This window comes from Mixophyes fleayi, chromosome 1 (genome assembly GCF_038048845.1).
Source record: "Mixophyes fleayi isolate aMixFle1 chromosome 1, aMixFle1.hap1, whole genome shotgun sequence".
Lineage (NCBI taxonomy): Eukaryota > Metazoa > Chordata > Amphibia > Anura > Limnodynastidae > Mixophyes > Mixophyes fleayi.
The window spans coordinates 283018708-283040976 of NC_134402.1; the positions used below are offsets into that span (position 1 = coordinate 283018708).

The 22269-nt window shown below is 38.6% G+C and overlaps 1 protein-coding gene across 2 annotated transcripts in view; it reads left to right on the plus strand.

The window, feature by feature from the left end:
- The window catches only part of MAMDC2 (MAM domain containing 2), a 104764-nt gene extending 83176 nt beyond the window's left edge, over window positions 1-21588 (plus strand). The window contains exons 8-14 of one of the 2 annotated variants that reach the window (XM_075210964.1): window positions 3842-3988; window positions 6495-6760; window positions 9609-9702; window positions 10631-10783; window positions 13047-13309; window positions 13591-13675; window positions 21199-21588. In XM_075210964.1, the coding sequence (XP_075067065.1) occupies window positions 3842-3988; window positions 6495-6760; window positions 9609-9702; window positions 10631-10783; window positions 13047-13309; window positions 13591-13675; window positions 21199-21266 (1076 nt within the window). In that variant the 3' untranslated portion in view covers window positions 21267-21588. Of the gene's footprint in view, window positions 1-3841; window positions 3989-6494; window positions 6761-9608; window positions 9703-10630; window positions 10784-13046; window positions 13310-13590; window positions 13676-21198 lie in introns of those variants that run through there. The other variant, XM_075210965.1, reaches the window with a different exon arrangement.
- The last annotated feature ends 681 nt before the right edge of the window (window positions 21589-22269 follow it).

Below are 22269 nucleotides of genomic sequence, written 5' to 3' on the forward strand. Positions count from 1 at the left end.
TTGATGTATTTTAACCTGCTCTCTCCAGACATTACGTTCCATAATATATCTCTGCTTCGGGTCCTCTTCGGGTATGTTTCTAGTAAATGGCAGCTTCCCTGTGGTCAGTGGGGAGAGACTCTGCATTCTCTCTGGGACATTTCAAAACAATGTAGTGTGACCACTGCACAGTCAAAAGAGGAACTCCTCCAGAAATGTTTAGAAGTCCCATTCTTTATTGGTCAGTTACTGCGTCTCAATAATACCATGTGCAAGTGACCTAAACATCATGCAACTGGAGATCATGAGAGTTATTTTGTACAGTATATAGAAGATCTTGAGACATTTGCCTTCTTCATGTTTAAAATGTTTTTGCTTTTGTAATTTTTTTGCTTTTGTAATTTTTTTGGCAAGTACTTCTACATTAGGCTTGTAATGCAGCTGATCTTATTATTTTGTAATGGTGACAGCCGAGTTTATAGATGCATGTCTTTTCCATAACAACTTGGAGTAGCCGAATCCTGGAAACAGCTTTTACATTTGAGTAAATCTTTATTAACTTTCATACTTTACTGCCAAGTAAAGTCATACAACATAATTGAATCTGGCCCTTATTGTATTTGGGTTAATAAACAGAACATATGTTAAAACAATTCTCAGATTTGAATATTATCGCATGTCGCCATAGCAATTGTGGTTATGCAATGTGCCTGGTAATAGTGTCTCAATGAGTGCTTGCAATACGAGTTGTGTGCAATGTGTCTGCCAAGAGGGTTTATGCGGGGTGTGCGTGTGTGTGTGTGTGTGTGTGTGTGTGTGCGCAATTGTGGCTGCTAATGAGGTCTTTGGGTAATGTGTACAATGTTTTCGCCATTGAGGTCTATATATGTTTGGTGCAATGTGCTGACCAATAAGGTACATATGGAGTGTGCGTAATGTGCAGCCAAAGAGTTATATTTAGGGTATTTGCAAAGTACTTCCCAGTAGAGTATATCTAATGAGCCAGCAAATCTATATAGGGCAGGGCTTGGCAACCCTTTTCTATCAGCGTGCCAGCTAAAATCCAGTCAAGACCAGATATACAACACACACACTTATGTCTTATTTTATGATGCTAATATCATATTAAGAATTTATGGCACAAACGTTCTTGTTATGCCACACAATAGTGCCCCCACTTTGTATTATGCCACATGGTTGAGCCCCAGATTCATATCAAGCCTCATAGTTGTGCTCCCAAGTCATATCATGACTAATAGTTACGCCCCCAAATCATAGTATGCCACTGTTGTCCCCCCTTCAATTCACAGTATGCCACTGTTTCCCCCCCTATTCATAGTATGCTACAGTTGCCCCCCCTTCAATTCATAGTATGCCACAGTTTCCACCCCTTCAATTCATAGTTTGCCACAGTTTGCCCCCCCTTCAATTCATAGTTTGCCACAGTTTGCCCCCCCTTCAATTCATAGTATGCCACAGTTTGCCCCCCCCTTCAATTCATAGTATGCCACAGTTTGCCCCCCTTCAATTCATAGTATGCCACAGTTTGCCCCCCCTTCAATTTATAGTATGCCACAGTTTGCCCCCCCTTCAATTCATAGTATGCCACAGTTTCCCCCCCCTTCAATTCATAGTATGCCACAGTTTCCCCCCCCCCTTCAATTCATAGTATGCCACAGTTTGCCCCCCTTCAATTCATAGTATGCCACAGTTTGCCCACCCCCTTCAATTTATAGTACGCCACAGTTTGCCCCCCTTCAATTCATAGTAAGCCACAGTTTCCCCCCCCCTTCAATTCATAGTATGCCACAGTTTGCCCCCCTTTAATTCATAGTATGCCACAGTTGCCCCCGCCCTTTAATTCATAGTATGCTACTGTTTTCCCTCAAATTCATAGTATGCCATATAGTTATCCCCCTATTCATAGTATAGCAATTAGATGTGCCCCTCAATTTGCTGCTCTTACTTACCTTTGGAGACACGTCTTCCTCCAGAAACCCGGGAGCGGCTTCAGTAAAGCAGTCGATGACGGCCATAACGGAACTTCTGCACATGTGCAGAAGCTCCGTTTCGGCCGTCATCGGCTGCTTTACTGAAGCAGCTTCAGTGCCGGCGTGCCAGACAGAAGTGGTCAGCATGCCATGGCTGGCACGCATGCCGGGGGTTGACGACCCCTGATATAGGGTCTGTGCAATGTGCTTGTCTTGAGTTCCTTATGCAATTATGTAATGTACCTTCCATTGATGTCTATATAGGGTTGTGTAATGTGCTTGTGAATGGTGTTTATATGGGGCCTATGCAAAGTAACTGATGATGACCTTCCAATGGGATTTGTACTGTGTGCGCCATGTAGCTGCAGTCATACCAGTCAATGACCAAGTCGCTTTTGCTAGTGTACATTGTATATAACTTTATGAATGTTAATCGATAATGCTACATGTAATATATATATATATATATATATATATATATATATATATATATATATATTATACATACTTACAACAGATAATTATATAAGGGTCTGTGTACTAAAACAAATATGGAAGAAAGAGTGGCTTATTTTTAATCTTTCATCCATATTTGCCTTAATACATAGGCCTCAGTGTTCCTAACTGTTGCTTTGCACAGCTGCCTGCAGAGAGGAGAGATGCCTAAAGTAGCAGTCAAGAGAAGGTATAACAAGCATGTGTGGCAAGTCCTTCATCACAACAGAGATGGTGGAAGTCAGCTCTGCTCCATTTTTGAAGCAGAGTTGTGTTGTATGTAAGAGACAATTCTTACATATGGTGCCTTTCTGCTCCAAAAATGGAGCACTGTGCTGGCTCAGGGACTCTATGTACCTCAGCACATAGAGCCCATAGAAATGCAGTGACCAGTGCTCAGATGTGATGTGAGTATATGCACATACTCTATTGCTCACTGTTAACGGCTCCTAAAATAGTTTGTAACAACAGCCAGTCACAGTAAGATATAGCTGTGATATAAATCTCCTGGGGCAAGGAGAAGTCTGGTTAACACTTACATTGCAGAAAATGTTAGAACTGAAATATATTATACAGAATGAGGTAATGACAGATGATGACTAATCTGTTAGATGTGTTTTTTTATTAATATAAATTAGTTCCTGATGGACATTGCGCTTATATCCCTTTTGATGTCTGTTCCTCCTTGTTTAATCGCTTAGTAAAAACTGTTTTTCTCCTTCTTATAAGCAACAATTAACAAGGAACATATGTGATACTGAAATAAGGAATGACTTCAACTTTTATCTATTTGCCTGTCTGCACTGTTCTGTTAGATATTGCAGTCATGTGCTGAATAAGGGCCTGAATTACAATTAAACATAAAATTGCTATTTTTGCATACACATAAAAATGGAACCATAGAGATAGGTTTCTATGGTCGTATTTTGAGTAGCACATATCTTTAAATAGAATGTATAGGTATATCCAGAGCAAAAATGCATGGGCCATCGTCATAAACTAGGAATCTTGCAATAGGCCTATAGGATGCCGACAGATACACTGCCTAAGCGGTTTATCCAAAGGAATATATGTATGGCAAAATCTGATGCAACTCTAAGTGGTGTGGTTAACTTGTCTCCTCATGCCCTGCTTTTCTGCACATACATATGAGCACCTCTGATCTGCATCACCAAGCACAAGGAGCTCGCTGCATGTATAAACTCAAAACACAGGTCCAAATTCTGCACATACAGACTGTGACAAATTTTACGCAAGTTGAACTTTTGCATTATGCAAATGACTATAAATCAGGCGCAAAGTAGGGGACTGACTATATGACTTTCTGAATATAGTACTTTGTTCATGACAGATGTTAAAGATATCTTTCTTTACAGGGACAGTATTCAGTGCACAAGAAGCTGGGTGTGACTTTGAAAATGGTCTGTGCAAGTTTCTCCTGGATGACAAAGAAGGTTCTGGTTGGAGCAGAGTGAAAGTGAAGCCCAATGTCTACAGAATAGGAGACCACACAACAGGACTGGGTACATTATGAAAGTCCATTCAGAGAGTAATGTGATCCATTCATTGAACTTTATCATGACAATCGTTTCAGTTCTTTCACGTTTTACCTAATACTAGTCGTCTACTCACCATAAAGGAATAGTGTACGTGGCCTTAGCACAATAGATTTAAAGGGTGTTAGAGATTCTGGGCCTGATTCATTAAGGACTGTAAATGCAAATACGTGCAGTATTTTGCGTAAAGTCGCTCTGCGCATTCTCAGATCCTGACTACATCCAATTCATCTTCAAGTGCAAAGGTCCCTTACAACAGTCTATGATTTCATGGGCAGAAAGGGGAGCGGACTGGGTGTGTGCACGTAGTAAAGGCATGCCAAGCTTGAGCGCATGCAGCATCATCCGATTCAAGCTTTGAGCATCTCAAAGATACTTGTTTTTCTATTGTATCACTTGCACCAGCTACAAGTCAGGTGTAAGTGTAGATTACTACTGATGCAAGCTAGAACATGTGTTTGCCATCAGGAGCATCTTAAAATGCATTGTACGTACAGTAGACAGTCATAAAATCCTAATAAATGTATTTTATGGAACAAAATTTTTTTTTAAAAAGTTTTGTCCTTAGACTAGATTATTACCAGGTGACATTAACTTATATATTTTTTTATGTGCGTTCTTTTTGGACTTTATATTTTACATATGTATTGGATGTTTCCTGCAGTGTGTCAGAGCAGAATGCATCTAGACCCTATTCAACATGAGACTTTTCTGCAGATCAGCTCCATGTTGAATACTGACGTCCGTATGCCCGAATTAAAAATAAAATGCAATTTGTTTGTTTTGAATCAGGCCCTATATCATCTAATTAGTAAATATGTCTCTTTAATATTGAAACTAAAGATACCAAAATTACCGCCAGTGTATGTTCTAAAGAGCTGTGATATCAATTTGATTCTGGCCCAGTAGGGTGTGTTGCTAATGTTTACATTGTATTAAACACCTCCATAGTAGTAAAGTAAAAATATTCTGAAACTTGACTAGTCACCATTGATACAACTGACAAATTGGCTTATGCATTTAGAAATGCCAGATATTTCATATAGTAAATTTGATTTGCAATTAAGATGAGTAGTAGCCAAATTGTACAATAACATTATATCAGGTACTGTAGCAGTAAAAATAAATACATTATAAACAGACTGCAGTACTCGCTGTGTATTATTTTATCATTTATAAGCTTGTAATAATTTTAAGTAGATACAAATCTAAGTCTAGTCTCAATCTACTATAAAATTAAATTGATTTATATTTTCTTAATGAATTTGCTTTATTCTAAGTGAGATTTCAAAGAACTGTGGATTCCAATGTGTCTTTCTTATAGGCAGGGGACGTCATTTACGATGTGCACCTGCTGTGCAGAATAAAAAACTTTGGATTTGCCCCAATCTGCCTTGTTGGCCTTCCCATCACACTTAAAGGTGCATCCACTGTTGGGAGACGACAAACTACAAGTTTACCTCTGCAAAAGTGTACACGTCACACTGAGGTCCCACCTCCTACTTTAGCACCACTTAGAGGGGGTTTGGTACAAAGTACCCGGGCCTCCTTTGGGAGCCCAGTGGTAACAGATTATGGTGGTGATTGATGGAGCTCTGACATCGTCTACCCAATCTGAGCCACATTAAAGGCTTGGAAAAGTGACTGTGCGCACCAATAACTTTCTGTTACTCCATGCAGCCAAACAACTCCTAGGCTGCATGAGCAGCATCAGTGCTGCACAAACAGACTTGGGACAGTGAAGGGGACTGCACAGTGTCACACACTGAAGCTGGGTGCACAGCCTGAGGGAAAGTTCAACAAGTGACAGATCCGATCCTGAGATTTCACTTGGAACCACCCCATTCATTAAATAAAATTTACTGCTTTGTTTCACCTCATTTGAAGCTTAAATTAGTCCTTAGAGTAAGTGGACATTGGGACTGTCCTTTTTATGTATCACTTTTATGTGATTGTACCTTTTATGTACATACGTTAAAGTGCGCCTATAAAGTTACTTCTCTTCCAAAAGGTGCAAAATGTGTCCCATTAAAATTTTAAGCAAACACCTCTTTCACTGCCAGCTCAAAGTTGGTCACAAAGTTCTTGGACATGGCTGTGTGCTCTTCCGCACAGCAAGGAACACTCCTAAAAATGTGCCCTTTCCACAACTTTATCTTATTTCAATAATCTATCTCAACAAAATGCAATCTTGTTCTTGCACAAAACAATGTGCACTGGTGTGCCTACTCTGAAGTTAGCAAGGAATGCCATCATCCAACTCCTATCAACCACTGCAAACTTCTGCACTCCCTTCAAAAGCCACCATCTTCCTCCACAAACCCATGCACTTTGGCAGGAATTCAGGCAAAATCTGTGCATATTGAGTGTACTTCCACTTGTGCACTTCACAAATCAACTCCACTATCTTCTGTAATGAATAAATGTACTCATGGCTGTTTGTTAGGTGTCTGACTGTCTGTATTATTTTCAGGTTATTTCATGTTGTCCAACACAAGATTTACCTCTCAATCGGGCTATTTTGGACGCCTCTATGGCCCTTCTTTGCCAGGAAACATGCAATATTGCTTACGTTTCTTTTACTCACTGTATGGATTTTCAAAAATAAGCGAAGCCTTGGCTGTTTACATATTTGAAGAGAATCATGTTGTTCAAGAAAAAATTTGGTCTGTTCGTGATTCACCCAAAAATGTCTGGTTCCAAGCCGAAATCAACATATATAAGCCTATGTCCTGCAAGGTATGTAATGTTAGCCTAGTGCTATTTCATATGTTGCTGAAACAAATGTGAAAGTTCAATGAACATTTTAACAGTAATATGTCTGATCAATGAATGGGGTAAATGCTGTTTATATGGAGTTAATCATGGTGTCTTAATAGTGCCTATTGTTTTGCTTGTCGTCTGATTTTTGTAGCTGGTATACAGCAAAATGTACTTCCTTCTGTTTTTATTCTTTAACCTTTGTTTAATTTTATTGTCTGTTAATTGTATCATGATCCTCTCGATGTACAGCTCTATGCAATACGTTGGTGGTGTATACATAAAGGCTAATACTGTATATTGTATGGATATTAGAAATCACTCAGGTGTTCTGTGACCATATAATAGCACAACGCTGTAGGCTGAGTGCTTTTATGCAGATCACATAAATCTGACTTTTTATTTCCATAATAATTTACAGGAAGTGATGCATTATTTATTTTAGAACTCACTGATTATAGACAACGACATTGGCACTCACAGTTTATACAGGTATTATTTACAAGTTTTCAGTTTTAAGCGAAGAAACTATAACCCCCCCCCCCTCCCCACACAAACCACACCAAGATCCATTTTTATGTAACGCCCATTTTCAAACTTTTGCATATTTTGCAAAACGGAATGTGGCCTTAAGTATTCAAAGCTCTTCCCCAACCACACCACACTGTTGAATTAATTGACCATTGTCGACCTAGCTCTATTCATATACTGTACATATGCCCAATGATAATTTCCAAATACAATGCAAAATGGGCATTCAGTGGAATCGCGAAGCAAAGTTTGTAATGATTTGTGCAAAATTTCAACATACCCTCACTTACCTCTACAGCACATGCAGAGCTGCAAATTGGGCAGAGCAACCCGAGCATGTGCTCCAGGTGCCAGACATCCTGTTGGGCTTTGTACCAGCCACAGATGGCAGTTTATTTTCCTGCTTAACTGTAAATGACTCACAGCTAAGCAGATTCACCTCTGCACTAAGTGCTGCTGCAAATCCTAGTAACACACACAACCTTTTTTCTCATTGGTGGACAGAGAGGAAAGGGGTGTGTAATAATTTATGCTCCCACTGCTGCTTTTCTTACTTTACATAGCAGAAGCTGCGGGTAGAAGAGCAGAAATGAAATCTTCAGTTATCTTAACGGAACTATGCAGCATTAAGCAGAGCAGGACTCCTGCTCCTCTTTCCGCCACTTCTACTATGTACGTTAAGAGGGGGGAGGAGAAAGGGAGTGGTGGAGGAGATTAAAAGAGTTGGGAAACTGATGAAGTGGTTAGTGGGAGGATGATTAAAAGGGATTATGGGTAAATAATGGGTTATTTGCCACACCTCTCCTGTATAGGGACAGATGAGGTCCCAGGGAGTCTGCAGGTATGACTTCTAGGTTGTGCATACACAGGTGGAGGACTGGGTCTAATAAGGTAATTAGACTTTATTGTATTTAAACCTACATTGTTCATTTGCTGGCAGCACGACTGATGCCAGCTAGTTGACCGGTGACTAGTCAGGAAGACTGTGTCTTAGAGACATGTGACAAGTCACTCCTTTTGTCACATATCCCTCCCCCTAGCATCACCAATTAAGGCCTTGCCCAACAATATACCCCAAATATTTGGCTTATCTCATTGCTATGGCACACTTTTCTGGCTTAGCTGTCAAGCCCACAGACTCTAATGAAGCTAAGACCGCCACGACTTTGACCAGTCATGACTTCCAGTCTGGGGTATAAATCACTATGTCATCTAAGTAGGTGGCTGCATATACTGTATGGGGTTGTAGCAATTTATTCATGGCCCTTTGGAAGGTGACAGGTGCATCATGCAACCCAAAAGGTAAAATATTATACTGAAAGAGACCATCAGTTTTGACCAGTTTATCCACCTGTAGCATTGGGTAGGCATCAAACTGGGATAAGCTGTTTAACCACCTAAAGTTATTGCAGAACCAAATACTCCCTTTGGGTTTCAGGACAATCACAATAGGACTGTTCCGCTCACTAGTGGATTCCTCAAAAACGTCCAGCTGGACCATGTTCTCAACCTCCTTTTCACCGCAGCCCGTCTGGCTTCGGGAATACTGTACGATTTAGGCTTCATGACAACTGAATGAGTTGTCCTTGTCAGTGAGAATTTCCTTGGGAATTCCCAAACCTGTAAAATTTAATAAGAGTTCTCTAGCTATGGTGGTAAACTTAATATATTCTGCAAGGGAACCACCTCTGGAAATCGGGTTGCATACTAGTATATATTGTGATCACGAGTAGACTTCTCTAGTGGCCCCACGAGGTCCATACCTATATGTTCAAAGGGAACCTAAACTATTGGTATTGATACAAGAGGTGCCCTATACATGGGTTTGGGACAGGTTCTCTAACAAATGGGACAAAACCAGAATATTTTTTCACTGCCATATGTACAACAGTCCAGTAAAATCTGAGCAAAAATGGTTCTCGTATTCTTTCATCCCCCAGGTGTATGGGTGAAATCTTTCTCTAGGCAGCCTTGGCTTCTTGCTACAATGAGCACATGTAGTACTTGGAAAAATGATCACAGTGCAAAAGCAGACATAGTGGCATGTCTGTTAATAGGCGAAATTTGAAGACCCCAAAAAGGTTGAGGTTTTAAAAAAAAGTGGACATGAACTTGAATTAATATGGGCATGTTTGGAGCGGCTGTTCTCTTGAACTGGGGGCAGATTTTTGGCAAAATGGGGGCAGGATTTGTTTTACACAGATATTGCAGCATGAATGTTGATCATGAATGAACATGCACATTTTCGCTTGCCTGTCTTATAAGCTCCTCTGTGTATTTCATCTTGTCTTTTCAGGTGGTATTTGTGAGTTGGTGTAAAAGTTTTTGGGATTGTGGTTTTGCAGCACTTGACGATGTTTCAGTGAGCATTGGAAACTGCCAGGTAGCCGGTAAGGCACTTCCTTTGTATATAAAATTGGAGTTGTTATATTTGTTTTGTGTTTTTATCAGTGTAGAGAGAAACAGATCTAACTGTACACATATACCTGCCACTTTCATCCATGTGTATGTGGATCAGTATACAGAATCATCTACCACTAAAGTTAAAACAAATCGTTAGTAAAATAGACTAGATTCTAGTCTATATTTACTAAGCTGCGGGTTTGAAAAGTGGGGATGTTGCCTATAGCAACCAATCAGATTCTAGCTATCATTTTGTAGAAGGTACTAAATAAATGAAATCTAGAATCTGATTGGTTGCTATAGGCAACATCCCCACTTTTTCAAACCCGCAGCTTAGTAAATCTAGCCCTAAATATCTAACTTACTGTAGTCCCATTAAAAGTCTATTTTGATGGAAAGTATATGCTTTTAAAAGATATGAATATGGTAAATTGAACTGTGACAGATCTAAAGATAAAAAAGAACTAAAGAGATACAAATTTTAATAACACTATAAATTATATGTATATAACATATATGGGTACAGGTGCTTGTTAACAAAACTGCAGTAGAACAGATATAATCACACTTCATCTGTGAAAACTTTAACTTTTGAGATGTTGAATAGTTGTTATTAAGTAGTTGCTCCTTGTCTTTCACAGAACACATATTAATATATATTTTGTGTGCTTTAAAAATTTTACCTTATATGAAACATTGCTTTAAATTCCAATTAAAAAAAAGAGCCAATTTGATGTAACTAATCAAAAGTTACATAAAAATGAAAATATTTTTAAATATTCATACTCAAATATAATCTGATTTTTATTTTCTGTTTCTCAGATATTGGACGTGTGAACAGTTAATTTCCAGTTTTCTCTTTCAAGAAATGTATGATCAATAACTGTGGGATTTATTTCTTTTGTTGGTTTGCAGATAGGATGCCCCCATTGCCTGGCAAATGTACTTTTGAAAAAGATGATTGCGGATTTCAACAAGAACAGCAAAGAGGAGGGATTTGGCACAGGGTACGTGGGACAACTCCTACATCTTACACTGGACCAAAGGGAGATCACACTTCTGGGGTAGGTGAGTTCTGCAGCATTGTTACACCAGTCACTTAGTCACATAGTAATGACTATGTAATATGTTAAATATAAATGTAATGTAATATAATATACAAGGTACATCAGCACGAATACAATTTACCGTTTCCTCAGTACAGAAACACAACTTTCACATTCGGGTTGCTAGGAAAACCTGGTGACGTAATCATGAAGTCCCAGCAGAACAGAGCAAGGGACAAGCTCTAGGGCCTAGACCAATATATTGTCATTTGTAATAGGCATTTTTTTCAAGCAGTTATAACAGCAAGAATCAGATCACTATTACAAATGGCCTTACATTGCTGAGATGTAGAAAATCAAATGTATATATAATAGATTAGTGTAAATAAATTAAACAAGGTAGACTAAGAAAACATGAAAATTAATCTGGGCATTAAAGCAATTGAGGTATAAAATACTCTGGTACTTTAGGCAATAAAATGGAAAAAGAGAGTTTTAATGTAATTTGGAGCACCATGCCTAAAATCTACTAAATTACAATTAAAAACTACTTTTGTCTTTTTCCACACTGCCCCAGGCATTCCCCTCCTCACTGCAGTATTAAGCAGAGCTCCTCGTAGTAACTTTAGGAGGGAACACTTGGTGATCATGTCTCTGTATATATGAGAAAATGTCCTTTGTAGTTTTCAGAACTTTGTGGATTATGGGTTTCAGGATAAGAGATCCAGTACATGTAAATTCAAGTGACTTCTAACATCCTTGTATACAATACATCCCTTGCCTTATATTTCCAGTCTTTGCAGATTGGCTATTCATTAAGGAAGTCATTTCATGGTTTACTCTCCCATCCAATACTCTGAAATTGCACCAACATGTAAACTGTACTGGTAATATCATCATTGCACTACAGGTGAAATGCACACTGGATGGCACCAGGAATGATACATATCAACTAGAGATGCTCAGGCTCGGTTCCCCAAGAACCGAACACACTGAACTTAGCAGATCCAACTACCGAGCCGAGCCGACTCAGCTTTCGCGCTCCCTCGGAATTGAAAACAAGGCAAAACGTCACTGTTACGTCGTCAGATCTCGCGAGCTTTGGATTCTATAAGTACCGCCCTTCACGGCGATCCAGCGCCATTTCACAGAGGGATACAGAAGGGGTAGCACGGTTCTTGGCAGTCTCTAGTGCAGTTAGGTAGCGTCATAGGTAGAAAAGAAAGAGGAGGGGTAGCAGTGTTCTTCAAAGTCTCCAGTGACATTCAGGAGAACTCCATTGCTAATTGTCATTGCTGAAATAGAAATAATAGGTCTGGCAAGCTTGGTTTTCTAAATCTGCAGTCACATTGTGCTGTGTTATATAGGTAACATAGAAAGAGGAGAGCTCCATTGCTCCATTACTAATTGTCATTGCTGAAATACAAATAATAGGTCTGGCAGGCTTGGTTTTCTAAATCTGCAGTCACATTGTACTGTGTTATATAGGTAACATACAAAGAGGAGAGCTCCATTGCTAATTGTAATTGCTGAAATGCAAATAATAGGTCTGGCAGGCTTGGTCTTCTAAATCTGCAGTCTTTGTTTGAAAGTGTATGAAAATAATATTGTGACCTGTGAGGTGGTCAAAATAGACTGCAAATGACTTGAAATTAGTGTTATTGAGGTTAATAATAATGTAGGGGGGAAAAAGCAAAAATATGTGATTTTAGCAAAAAAAAAATGTGGATTTTCGGGAAAAAAAATCAGGATCCAAAACCAAAACACGCAAGGGCGGTTTTGCCAAAATCAAAACACGAAGTTAATCCAGATCCAAAACCATAAACAAAACACGGGGGTCAGTGAACATCTCTAATATCAACACTTTACAGAAGTAAAACCAGTTAAAGGAGGATTAATCTTAATAATAATTTAAGCTCTGGAGTATATTCCAAAGTAAGAAGGTGTACTTACACTACTGAATGGTAGTATACAGTGGGCATATACAGGGTGTTACCAATATATAAAGCTGTAATATAGTTATTAAAAAAAAAAATGGTTTCATTACAGTATGACTAGTATACTATGGTACCCATTTAAACTATTTTTGCAGTATATTCTCTTATTTTATGTCTTGAAACATAGATGTTTATTGCTCAACAATTGTGCTTTACTCATGGAAAGCAGAAAAGATGTGTAGGACAGCACAGCATTTCACAAGTGCAATAAAAAGAATATATATGTTGAAGTATATATTTGGAGAATGATTATTATCTATGTGATTTTTGTTATTCCTTGTCTTTAAGGATACTACATGTACATTGAGGCCACCAACATGGTCTTTGGACAAAAAGCTCTGCTTATCTCCAGACCACTTCGAGCCATTCATGGAAAGCAGTGCTTAACTTTTTTTTACCATATGTATGGAGCCGGTACTGGTTTTCTTAATATTTATTTGCGGGAGGAAGGTGGTAGGCGTCATCAAACTCTGCTATGGACTAGGAGAGGTGAACAGAGTATTAGCTGGTTGAGAGCACAGATAGAATATAAGAGTGCCAAGCAACATCAGGTAAGTTGCAGAAGTCTTGACAGCATTATACTGCCCCCTTTTTCAAATCTGTGTATTTACATGTGGGCCTGCAAATTAAACCACACTGACCAGTCTTCACTAGACCCCAAGATCTCTCCTACTGGCATATATGACACTACCAGTCCTATTTCATTATAAAGTGCTGATAGATTCTGATGCAAAGCATTTTATCTTAGGAATTATTAATACATGTAATACAATAATACATAGAATTTATAAATGGTCACTAATGTGTCTTTTTTTTTTTTTCTTTTTAACAGATTGTGTTTGAAGGTATTCGTGGTATTTCAATAAGAAGTGATGTTGCAATTGATGATATCACATTTCAAAATGGACCTTGTATAGGTAACATCTGATTTATTGCAAAATATATCTATTCTTTGGAAATAAAACCAGAGAATGTTTTGATCAAAATATGAAGCAATACCTCACAATTTCATTTTGATAGACACACTGATATGCAGTGTTAAAGATAAGCACTGACAACTGTCTTTTTTTTGTTTTTAGAAATGTTCATAACTGTATATATATACACACACATACATACACACACACATATACATACACACACACATATACATACACACACACATACATACACACACACATACATACACACACACAGGGCTGCCTTCAGAAATCGCGGGGCCCAGTACAAAGGAAACAGGCAAGGGCCCCTCCAGCACAACATCCGACAGCCCCCCTTCCCGAAGCCCCCCCCCGCTGAACTGCATTATCATCAATTACTGATACAAATTTACATTAAATACTAAGAGCAGCATATTTAAACTTTGTGTGCTCTGAATCGCTATTGGAAGTGGGATTTATTTTGGACTGTGGGACTGAATCACAGATATGAACTTATTGTTAGATTGGATTTGCCATATAGTTGTGAAATTGAATCACTTGAACTACATCTCAATCATTTGTGATTGAGCATCAAGTAGTGTGGAGATGAATATTATTTAATCTAAAATTTAACATAGTTTTAGGCTACCATATCCACCAACATCATTTCCTTGCTTTCTTTATTGCTACCTTATGTGCATTTTCCCTTAAACTACAATTTTTTAATTTTGTTCAATATTGTATTTATTAAAAACTAAACCTCCATCTCAAATTATATCAACCCTTCAAGACATCCTAAGCATTAGCCTAGGTTATTGCTAAATCCTAATAAGTGGGAAAAGCAGAGCCAGCTTTTATCACACTATGACAAGGAGCCTTGTTAGCAGGTATAGATCACACAAAATATATATATCTCGCTCCTATTAGTGATAATGGGTCTATATGGATGTAAAATGTAGTGGAATAGAAAATGCAAAGGGATTTATTTTGCTTGGATTATGGATATAAATTTGGCTATCAGGAGTGGTCACACCCCCTGGCCTGATTGACAAAAGAGGTAAGGTTGGGGGGTATGGTCAATTTGCGTGTGTATATACAGACGTCCACCCACACACCCTGTAAATAGGAGCAAACTACCACAGCATGGTTGTTAATAAGCAGAGGTGCAGTGGCTTGGGTAAAATAGCAGATAAATAGATGCAAACTTAGACAACAATGTAATACACACAGTTCAGTTGCAGATTGGAGTAGGAGCATACAATGTAAATCACAGTAACAGGCAAGATGCTCTAATAACATAATTACTACTAAATTCAGATATTATCATGCAATTCCTAACTGGTATAGGTGGCTGATCAAAGTAATGTACCTTACTCTGTGTTAAATTCAGTATACAGTATGAATCACTTATAAACTACTCTCACACCCAACCCTCTGGATAACTACACTTCTGATTAATAATGACACATGTATCAGGCAGTGGTGTGGATGATTTTTCAGTGGTCCCAGAAATAACCTCACTAACGGATGGAAGTGGTGTCTTAGCCTGTCCTGGGTTTGCATATATGATAAATGAACAATAAATCTTTTTGTGTGCTCAGCCCTTAATCCAGTTCTGTCTCTGTGTAAATCCTAGCTGTCTTTATGCCTCCATTATGTGCTTTTTCCCTTAAAGTACCTCCATCTCTTTTAAAATAAAAATACTTACCTACATGTTGATTCCTGCAGGCTGCTTCTTCCTATAGTATCGGCAGGAACTTGTGTGAGGTCAGAACACACAGTCAGCTGACAGGGAGAGGGGGCGGATCACATGATCGCAGGGGTGGAACGATCATTCCCCTGCGAGTGTGTTTGAAAGCTGCCTGGCTGTCAGTGACAGCCAGCATCAATGCAGCAGTGGGGATGCCGGGGTTAGAGCAGAGCGGGCCCCCTGGTGAGCCCGGGCCCCATACGCCAGTACCCCCTGTACCCCCCTGATGGCGGCCCTGCACACACACATACATACACTGGAGGAAGTGTGGGCATATATTGTGGTATGCTATAACGCCACTTTTCCTACTGCCTTAATTGTAAAACTATCAGATTCACTTACATTCCTATTACATTGTTCACATTGTCCACACCGCCACTTGAAAACTTCCATATTGCCACTTACAATTGTCCACTTCAACCACTGTGTGTATGTATGTATGTATGTATATGTATGATGTGTGTGTGTGTGTAATGTATGTATGTGTGTATATATATATATATATATATATATATATATATATATATATATATGTGTGTATATATATATATATATATATATATATATATATATATATATATATGTATATATATATATATATATATATATATATATATATATATATATATATATATATATATATATATTAGAGATGGGCGGGTCCGGTTCTCCGAGAACCGAACCCACCCGAACTTTGGGTATCCGAGTACTGAGCTGAGCAGCTCGGTACTCTCCCGCCCATTCCGAATCCAAATCGAGGCCGAACGTCATTGTGACGTCGTCGGATCTCGGGGCTCGGTTCTCGCGATACTTCAACTTTATAAATACACGCCTCCACAGCAATCCATCGCCATTTGACAGAGGGAGAGAGCAGGGTGTAGTCATAGGCTAATTAGAGCAGGGACAGAGAATACAATATTGTTCTTGCAATTGCTCTAACCAAAATTGCTAGTGCAGAGAGGAGGATAGAGGTTTATTATTTTTTCTTCATATTTGGCACTCCCCAGCGCTTTTGGGGTGTCCCCCATAATTGTGCATAAATATTTCTGGCTGTCAAAAGTCATATCTGTCAGCAGTATCTACTAAATAATTTTTAGCACTCCCCAGCGCTTTTGGGGTGTCCCCCATAATTGTGCATAAATATTTCTGGCTGTCAAAAGTCATATCTGTCAGCAGTATCTACTAAATAATTTTTAGCACTCCCCAGCGCTTTTGGGGTGTCCTCCCTAATTGTGCATTAATATTTCTGGCTGTCAAAAGTCATATCTGTCAGCAGTATCTACTAAATAATTTTTAGCACTCCTCAGTGCTTTTGGGGTGTCCTCCCTAATTGTGCATTAATATTTCTGGCTGTCAAAAGTCATATCTGTCAGCAGTATCTACTAAATAATTTTTAGCACTCCTCAGTGCTTTTGGGGTGTCCTCCCTAATTGTGCATAAATATTTCTGGCTGTCAAAAGTCATATCTGTCAGCAGTATCTACTAAATAATTTTTAGCACTCCTCAGTGCTTTTGGGGTGTCCTCCCTAATTGTGCATAAATATTTCTGGCTGTCAAAAGTCATATCTGTCAGCAGTATCTACTAAATAATTTTTAGCACTCCTCAGTGCTTTTGGGGTGTCCTCCCTAATTGTGCATTAATATTTCTGGCTGTCAAAAGTAATATCTGTCAGCAGTATCTACTAAATAATTTTTAGCACTCCTCAGTGCTTTTGGGGTGTCCTCCCTAATTGTGCATTAATATTTCTGGCTGTCAAAAGTAATATCTGTCAGCAGTATCTACTAAATAATTTTTAGCACTCCTCAGTGCTTTTGGGGTGTCCTCCCTAATTGTGCATTAATATTTCTGGCTGTCAAAAGTCATATCTGTCAGCAGTATCTACTAAATAATTTTTTAGCACTCCTCAGTGCTTTTGGGGTGTACTCCCTAATTGTGCATTAATATTTCTGGCTGTCAAAAGTCATATCTGTCAGCAGTATCTACCAAATAATTTTTAGCACTCCCCAGTGGTTTGCGCTCAGAATGGATTCAAAGCAGTCCACATATGATCTGAATGAGCAACCAGGTTCTGTCACCAGTCCTGATGTTAGTGTTCCCAGTACGTCATCTGGCCAAGGCGATGTCAAACAACAGAGTGTTTTCAAATTAGTGCAAAAAACAAAAACCCCAAAAAAATTTACTGTATTGAAGCGAAAAAGAAGTGTAACTGAGCAAAAGTTAAGTGACGATAAAAAAAAAATTGCAAGCATGCCATTCTACACACGCAGTGGCAAAGAGAGAATGAGGCCTTCACCTTTGGCTATTAGTGGCAGATCCCAAAAATTTACCCAGCCTACAATTGGTGCACAACTACTGTTACGCGTCAAAGCCGAGCTGCAAGATAACAGTGAGGCATTACAGGAGAATATTTGCTCTGATTCACAAATGACAACAATCCCTGTGGAGAGTCCATCCAACAGTGGGATGTCTAATCGTGAGCATTCTGCTGATGTGTGCCTTAATAGCCCGAGTGTAGCCGGTGATACCCAAATTGAGGATGCCACTTTGGAATTAGAAGAGGATGAGGGGGAGATTTGTGTAGGCGACGAGGGCGCTAATGATGATGTTGATGATTATGATGCAGACAGATACCAAATTGCCTTTCTCAATTTCTATTTATATTCTAGATTATATAATGGCTGAATAGTTTTCTATTTTACTCCTAGTGGAGAGAGGATCTGATGCAGACAGATACCAAACTGCCTTTGTCTATTTCAATTTATATTGTACAGTATATAACGGCTGAATTTATTAGTATTTTATACAAGTGGAGGGGGGCCTAGAGAGACAGAAACCAAACTGGCTTACTCCATGTCAATTAATATTGTACAGTCTATAATGGCTGAATTTTTGGTTTTTTTAAAAAAGTGGAGGGGGGCCTAGAGAGACAGAAAGCAAACTGTCTTTTTCCATTTCTTTACATATTTAACTATAAGTGTAGGGTGTAATATACATCCAAAGACGATGGCTGCATTGCCAATATGCATAGATGGAGAGGAAGACAATCTGTTTTGTGTGTAGAATAAATGAAGGCCTACCAACGAAGAATTAAACTGTTTTTTTGGATGATTTATTACCTCAACAATTAGATTACTTGTCTCTAAAACAGTTGGAGCACTAAATTGGGTTAATTTAGGCCCAAAAACATGGATTTTCCCAAAAAATAGCAAAACAAAACCAAACAAAACCAAAACCAAAACCAAAACACGCAATGGCGGTTTTGCAAAACCAAAACACGACGGTAATCCAGATCCAAAACCGAATCCAAAACCAAAACACGGGGCTCAGTGACCATCTCTAATATATATATACATACATATATATATATATATATATATATATATATATATATATATATATATATATATATATATATATATATACACAGTGCTTTTTTTGTAAAAAAAAAAAGGTGCCGGAACTCACGTCTTATTAATCTTTTATGAAAAAAAATGAAAAAATAAATAAATATATATATATATATATATATATATATATATATATATATATACATATACACACATAAATTTACTCCCTTCCTTGCCCCTCACACGCTTGACAATTGTAAAATAAAAATAATAACTCCTACCTCCTCCTGGTTGGCTGGCAAGGCTGCAGTCCAGATGACTGATGGAGTAAACGCAGGATATCTAGAGGGGAGGCCCCATATGTTAATTTAATAAAACAAACATAACAACTGGACATCACTCACCTGTTACACACTGACATGTCCCCTGCTGCGGCTGCCTACCAACTTTTCTCACATATGGCCGCTAGCTATTCTCACCCCTATTCTGCACCCTGTTTTTTTTGTGGCCCTCTCTTTCCACCTCCCTCCTTTTTCTGTAGCCCTCTTTCTGCTCCCCTTCTTTATTCTGTAGCCCTCTTTCTGCTCCCCCTTTATTCTGTAGCCCTCTTTCTGCTCCTCCTTTATTCTGTAGCCCTCTTTCTGCTCCCCCTTTATTCTGTAGCCCTCTTTCTGCTCCTCCTTTATTCTGTAGCCCTCTTTCTGCTCCCCCTTTATTCTGTAGCCCTCTTTCTGCTCCCCCTTTATTCTGTAGCCCTCTTTCTGCTCCCCCTTTATTCTGTAGCCTTCTTTCTGCTCCCCCTCTATTCTGTAGCCTTCTTTCTGCTCCCCCTCTATTCTGTAGCCTTCTTTCTGCTCGCCCTTTGTTTTTCTGTAGCCCTTTTCTACTTTCGCCCCTTCCCGCTTTCTGTAGTCAGTATTACTTACCTTCTTTGCATACTTCTTTTCACTCTTCTTAGTTCGATCGCTGCTCCTCCCGCTGCCCTGCTTCCGGCCGACGGAAGCAGGACACACACACACACACACACAGATGCGGTGCTGCACTGTAGCAGCACCGCAGAGAAAAAAAGTTAAAAAAAAAGGTGCCGGAACGCCGTTCCCAGCGTTCAATGGGAAAAAAAGCACTGTATATATATTATATATATATATATATATATATATATATATATATATATATATATATATATATATATATATATATAAAAAAAGGTGATTAGACCAAACGGCGCTTAGTGAATATCGCCAACAAAGTGCTTAAAGTGCTCAATAGCAAGAAAACAAGGGAAATCACATACAGTAGGCTGCTTCGCTTCCAAATGCACCAAATTGCAGATGAAAATAACCTAAGTAAAAATAAGGAGAAAAGCGCCAAACATAGTGTGATACCACATTATAAATAACACATATATTCAAGTGTGTGTATAGCCGCGTACCAAATAGTAAAAAGTCTGAGCTTATCTGTACAAGTTGCAGCTCCTCCTCATTAGAGACCAAATTCACACTATAACTTGGAAAAGAGATAATAACATAGTGTAGTGTGTCCAGCAGTAATATAAAAAGGTTTTATTACATATCCAAATGCAAGAGTAAGCAATTGCCCGTACATTAACATAGATAAAAATAGCTTATCTGAAGGTGTCTCCTTTGGAGGAGGTGTTCTCTGGATCGCTGTGAATCCTGTCCCACATAAGGAAGTTCTTTGGGGATATCGGAGACACCTTCAGATAAGCTATTTTTATCTATGTTAATGTACGGGCAATTGCTTACTCTTGCATTTGGATATGTAATAAAACCTTTTTATATTACTGCTGGACACACTACACTATGTTATTATCTCTTTTCCAAGTTATAGTGTGAATTTGGTCTCTAATGAGGAGGAGCTGCAACTTGTACAGATAAGCTCAGACTTTTTACTATTTGGTACGCGGCTATACACACACTTGAATATATGTGTTATTTATAATGTGGTATCACACTATGTTTGGCGCTTTTCTCCTTATTTTTACTCATATATATATATATATTATCACAGGTGAAATAATAGAAATCAATCTTTGCTATAAACTCATGTATAACTGAATTTTGGCCCTATGTTTAGTACAATAAAGAGACTCGGCCTTCCTCTAAATGGGTGTAATTTGTAGATCAGGGTGTGAATGTGGTGGATCAAGGCCTAACCCCCAATCCACCCAAACACTGCTGAATCCACCAGGGAACACCCACTTTTGGGTGTAGCTGCGAATCATTGCTTTCCACCAAAATAAGAATATTTGGGATGTATATGAATTTAATATTTTCAACCAACTTGTATTTTACCTTTAGCAGCTTTCTGGAAGAAATATTATAAAATTACATATTTTTTTACTTTACTGTCAAATGCCAATATGTTAACTAATAGCAATACTTTGTGATTATGTCTGCAGATCTGGAGGATGCCGGAACACTGCAGTCATCCGGATATTCAGATGATTTCAATGAAATTGACTTCTAAATCATGACCTTGTCACATACAGATCTAGTAAAATAGACATTAGTCACTTCAAAAACTGAACAGAAAATATTATTTTATAGAGCAATCTGAAGAATGTTTATAAAATGCATACAGAAACATAGCATAACTCAGAGCACTTGTGTTCGCAGACAAGAAAATCTACTCAGGGCTATATTTTATAAATGTAATGTTGCATGTTTTATTAATAACTTCCTGTTTGCCACTGTTTTCACTGTATTCATATTGCATATGTATTTTTAGTGTGTGTTTTTCCTGGGAGCCAGCAAAAGTCAACATTTACAATAAAAAATAATTAATTTTCCTTTGTTTATTTTTTGTTCAGAAATGTATTTATCCTTTTCCACCGAAAGACCAGCCAATTACATGTCATTTTATGGGTGAAGCTCTTTTACTCTAATGCTGGCCACACATGATGACATTTTAGTTGGTCCTTTTGGTCTTTTGACCAAGTGGACCAACCACTGCAACAGGAGTAGGCTAGCCATGCCCAATCAAAATGCAGTCCGATTTTGATTGAATTTTAGTCACATTATGCCCCTCATGGAGACTTGGAGGTAAATGTATCAAAGTCCAGTTTTTTCAACTCGCCGGAAATCGGCGAGTTTACAGCTAAAATTTAAAGCGGCAAACTTGCCTTACAAGCCAGCGCCGCTTTAAATTTTAGCTGTAAACTCGCCGATTTCCGGCGAGTTGGAAAAAACGGACTTTGATACATTTACCCCTTGGTTTGCTACATAAAGTTTTACATAAAATGTGGGCTGAGCTGCATGTTACAGGAGCAGAGATATGATTTAAGGAAGGGAATGGAAGCAAGCGGGAAGCCTCATCTGAGAGGTAGATAATGGAAGGAGCATTGCCCCATGGGAGCAGACAGCTTGTGGAACATGGGCATTGGATCCAGGTACAACAAGTATGCTCAGGCATAGACAAACCAGTATAACACTGGATTGTACCTGGAACAATGTACCTGAGAATCTTTGCC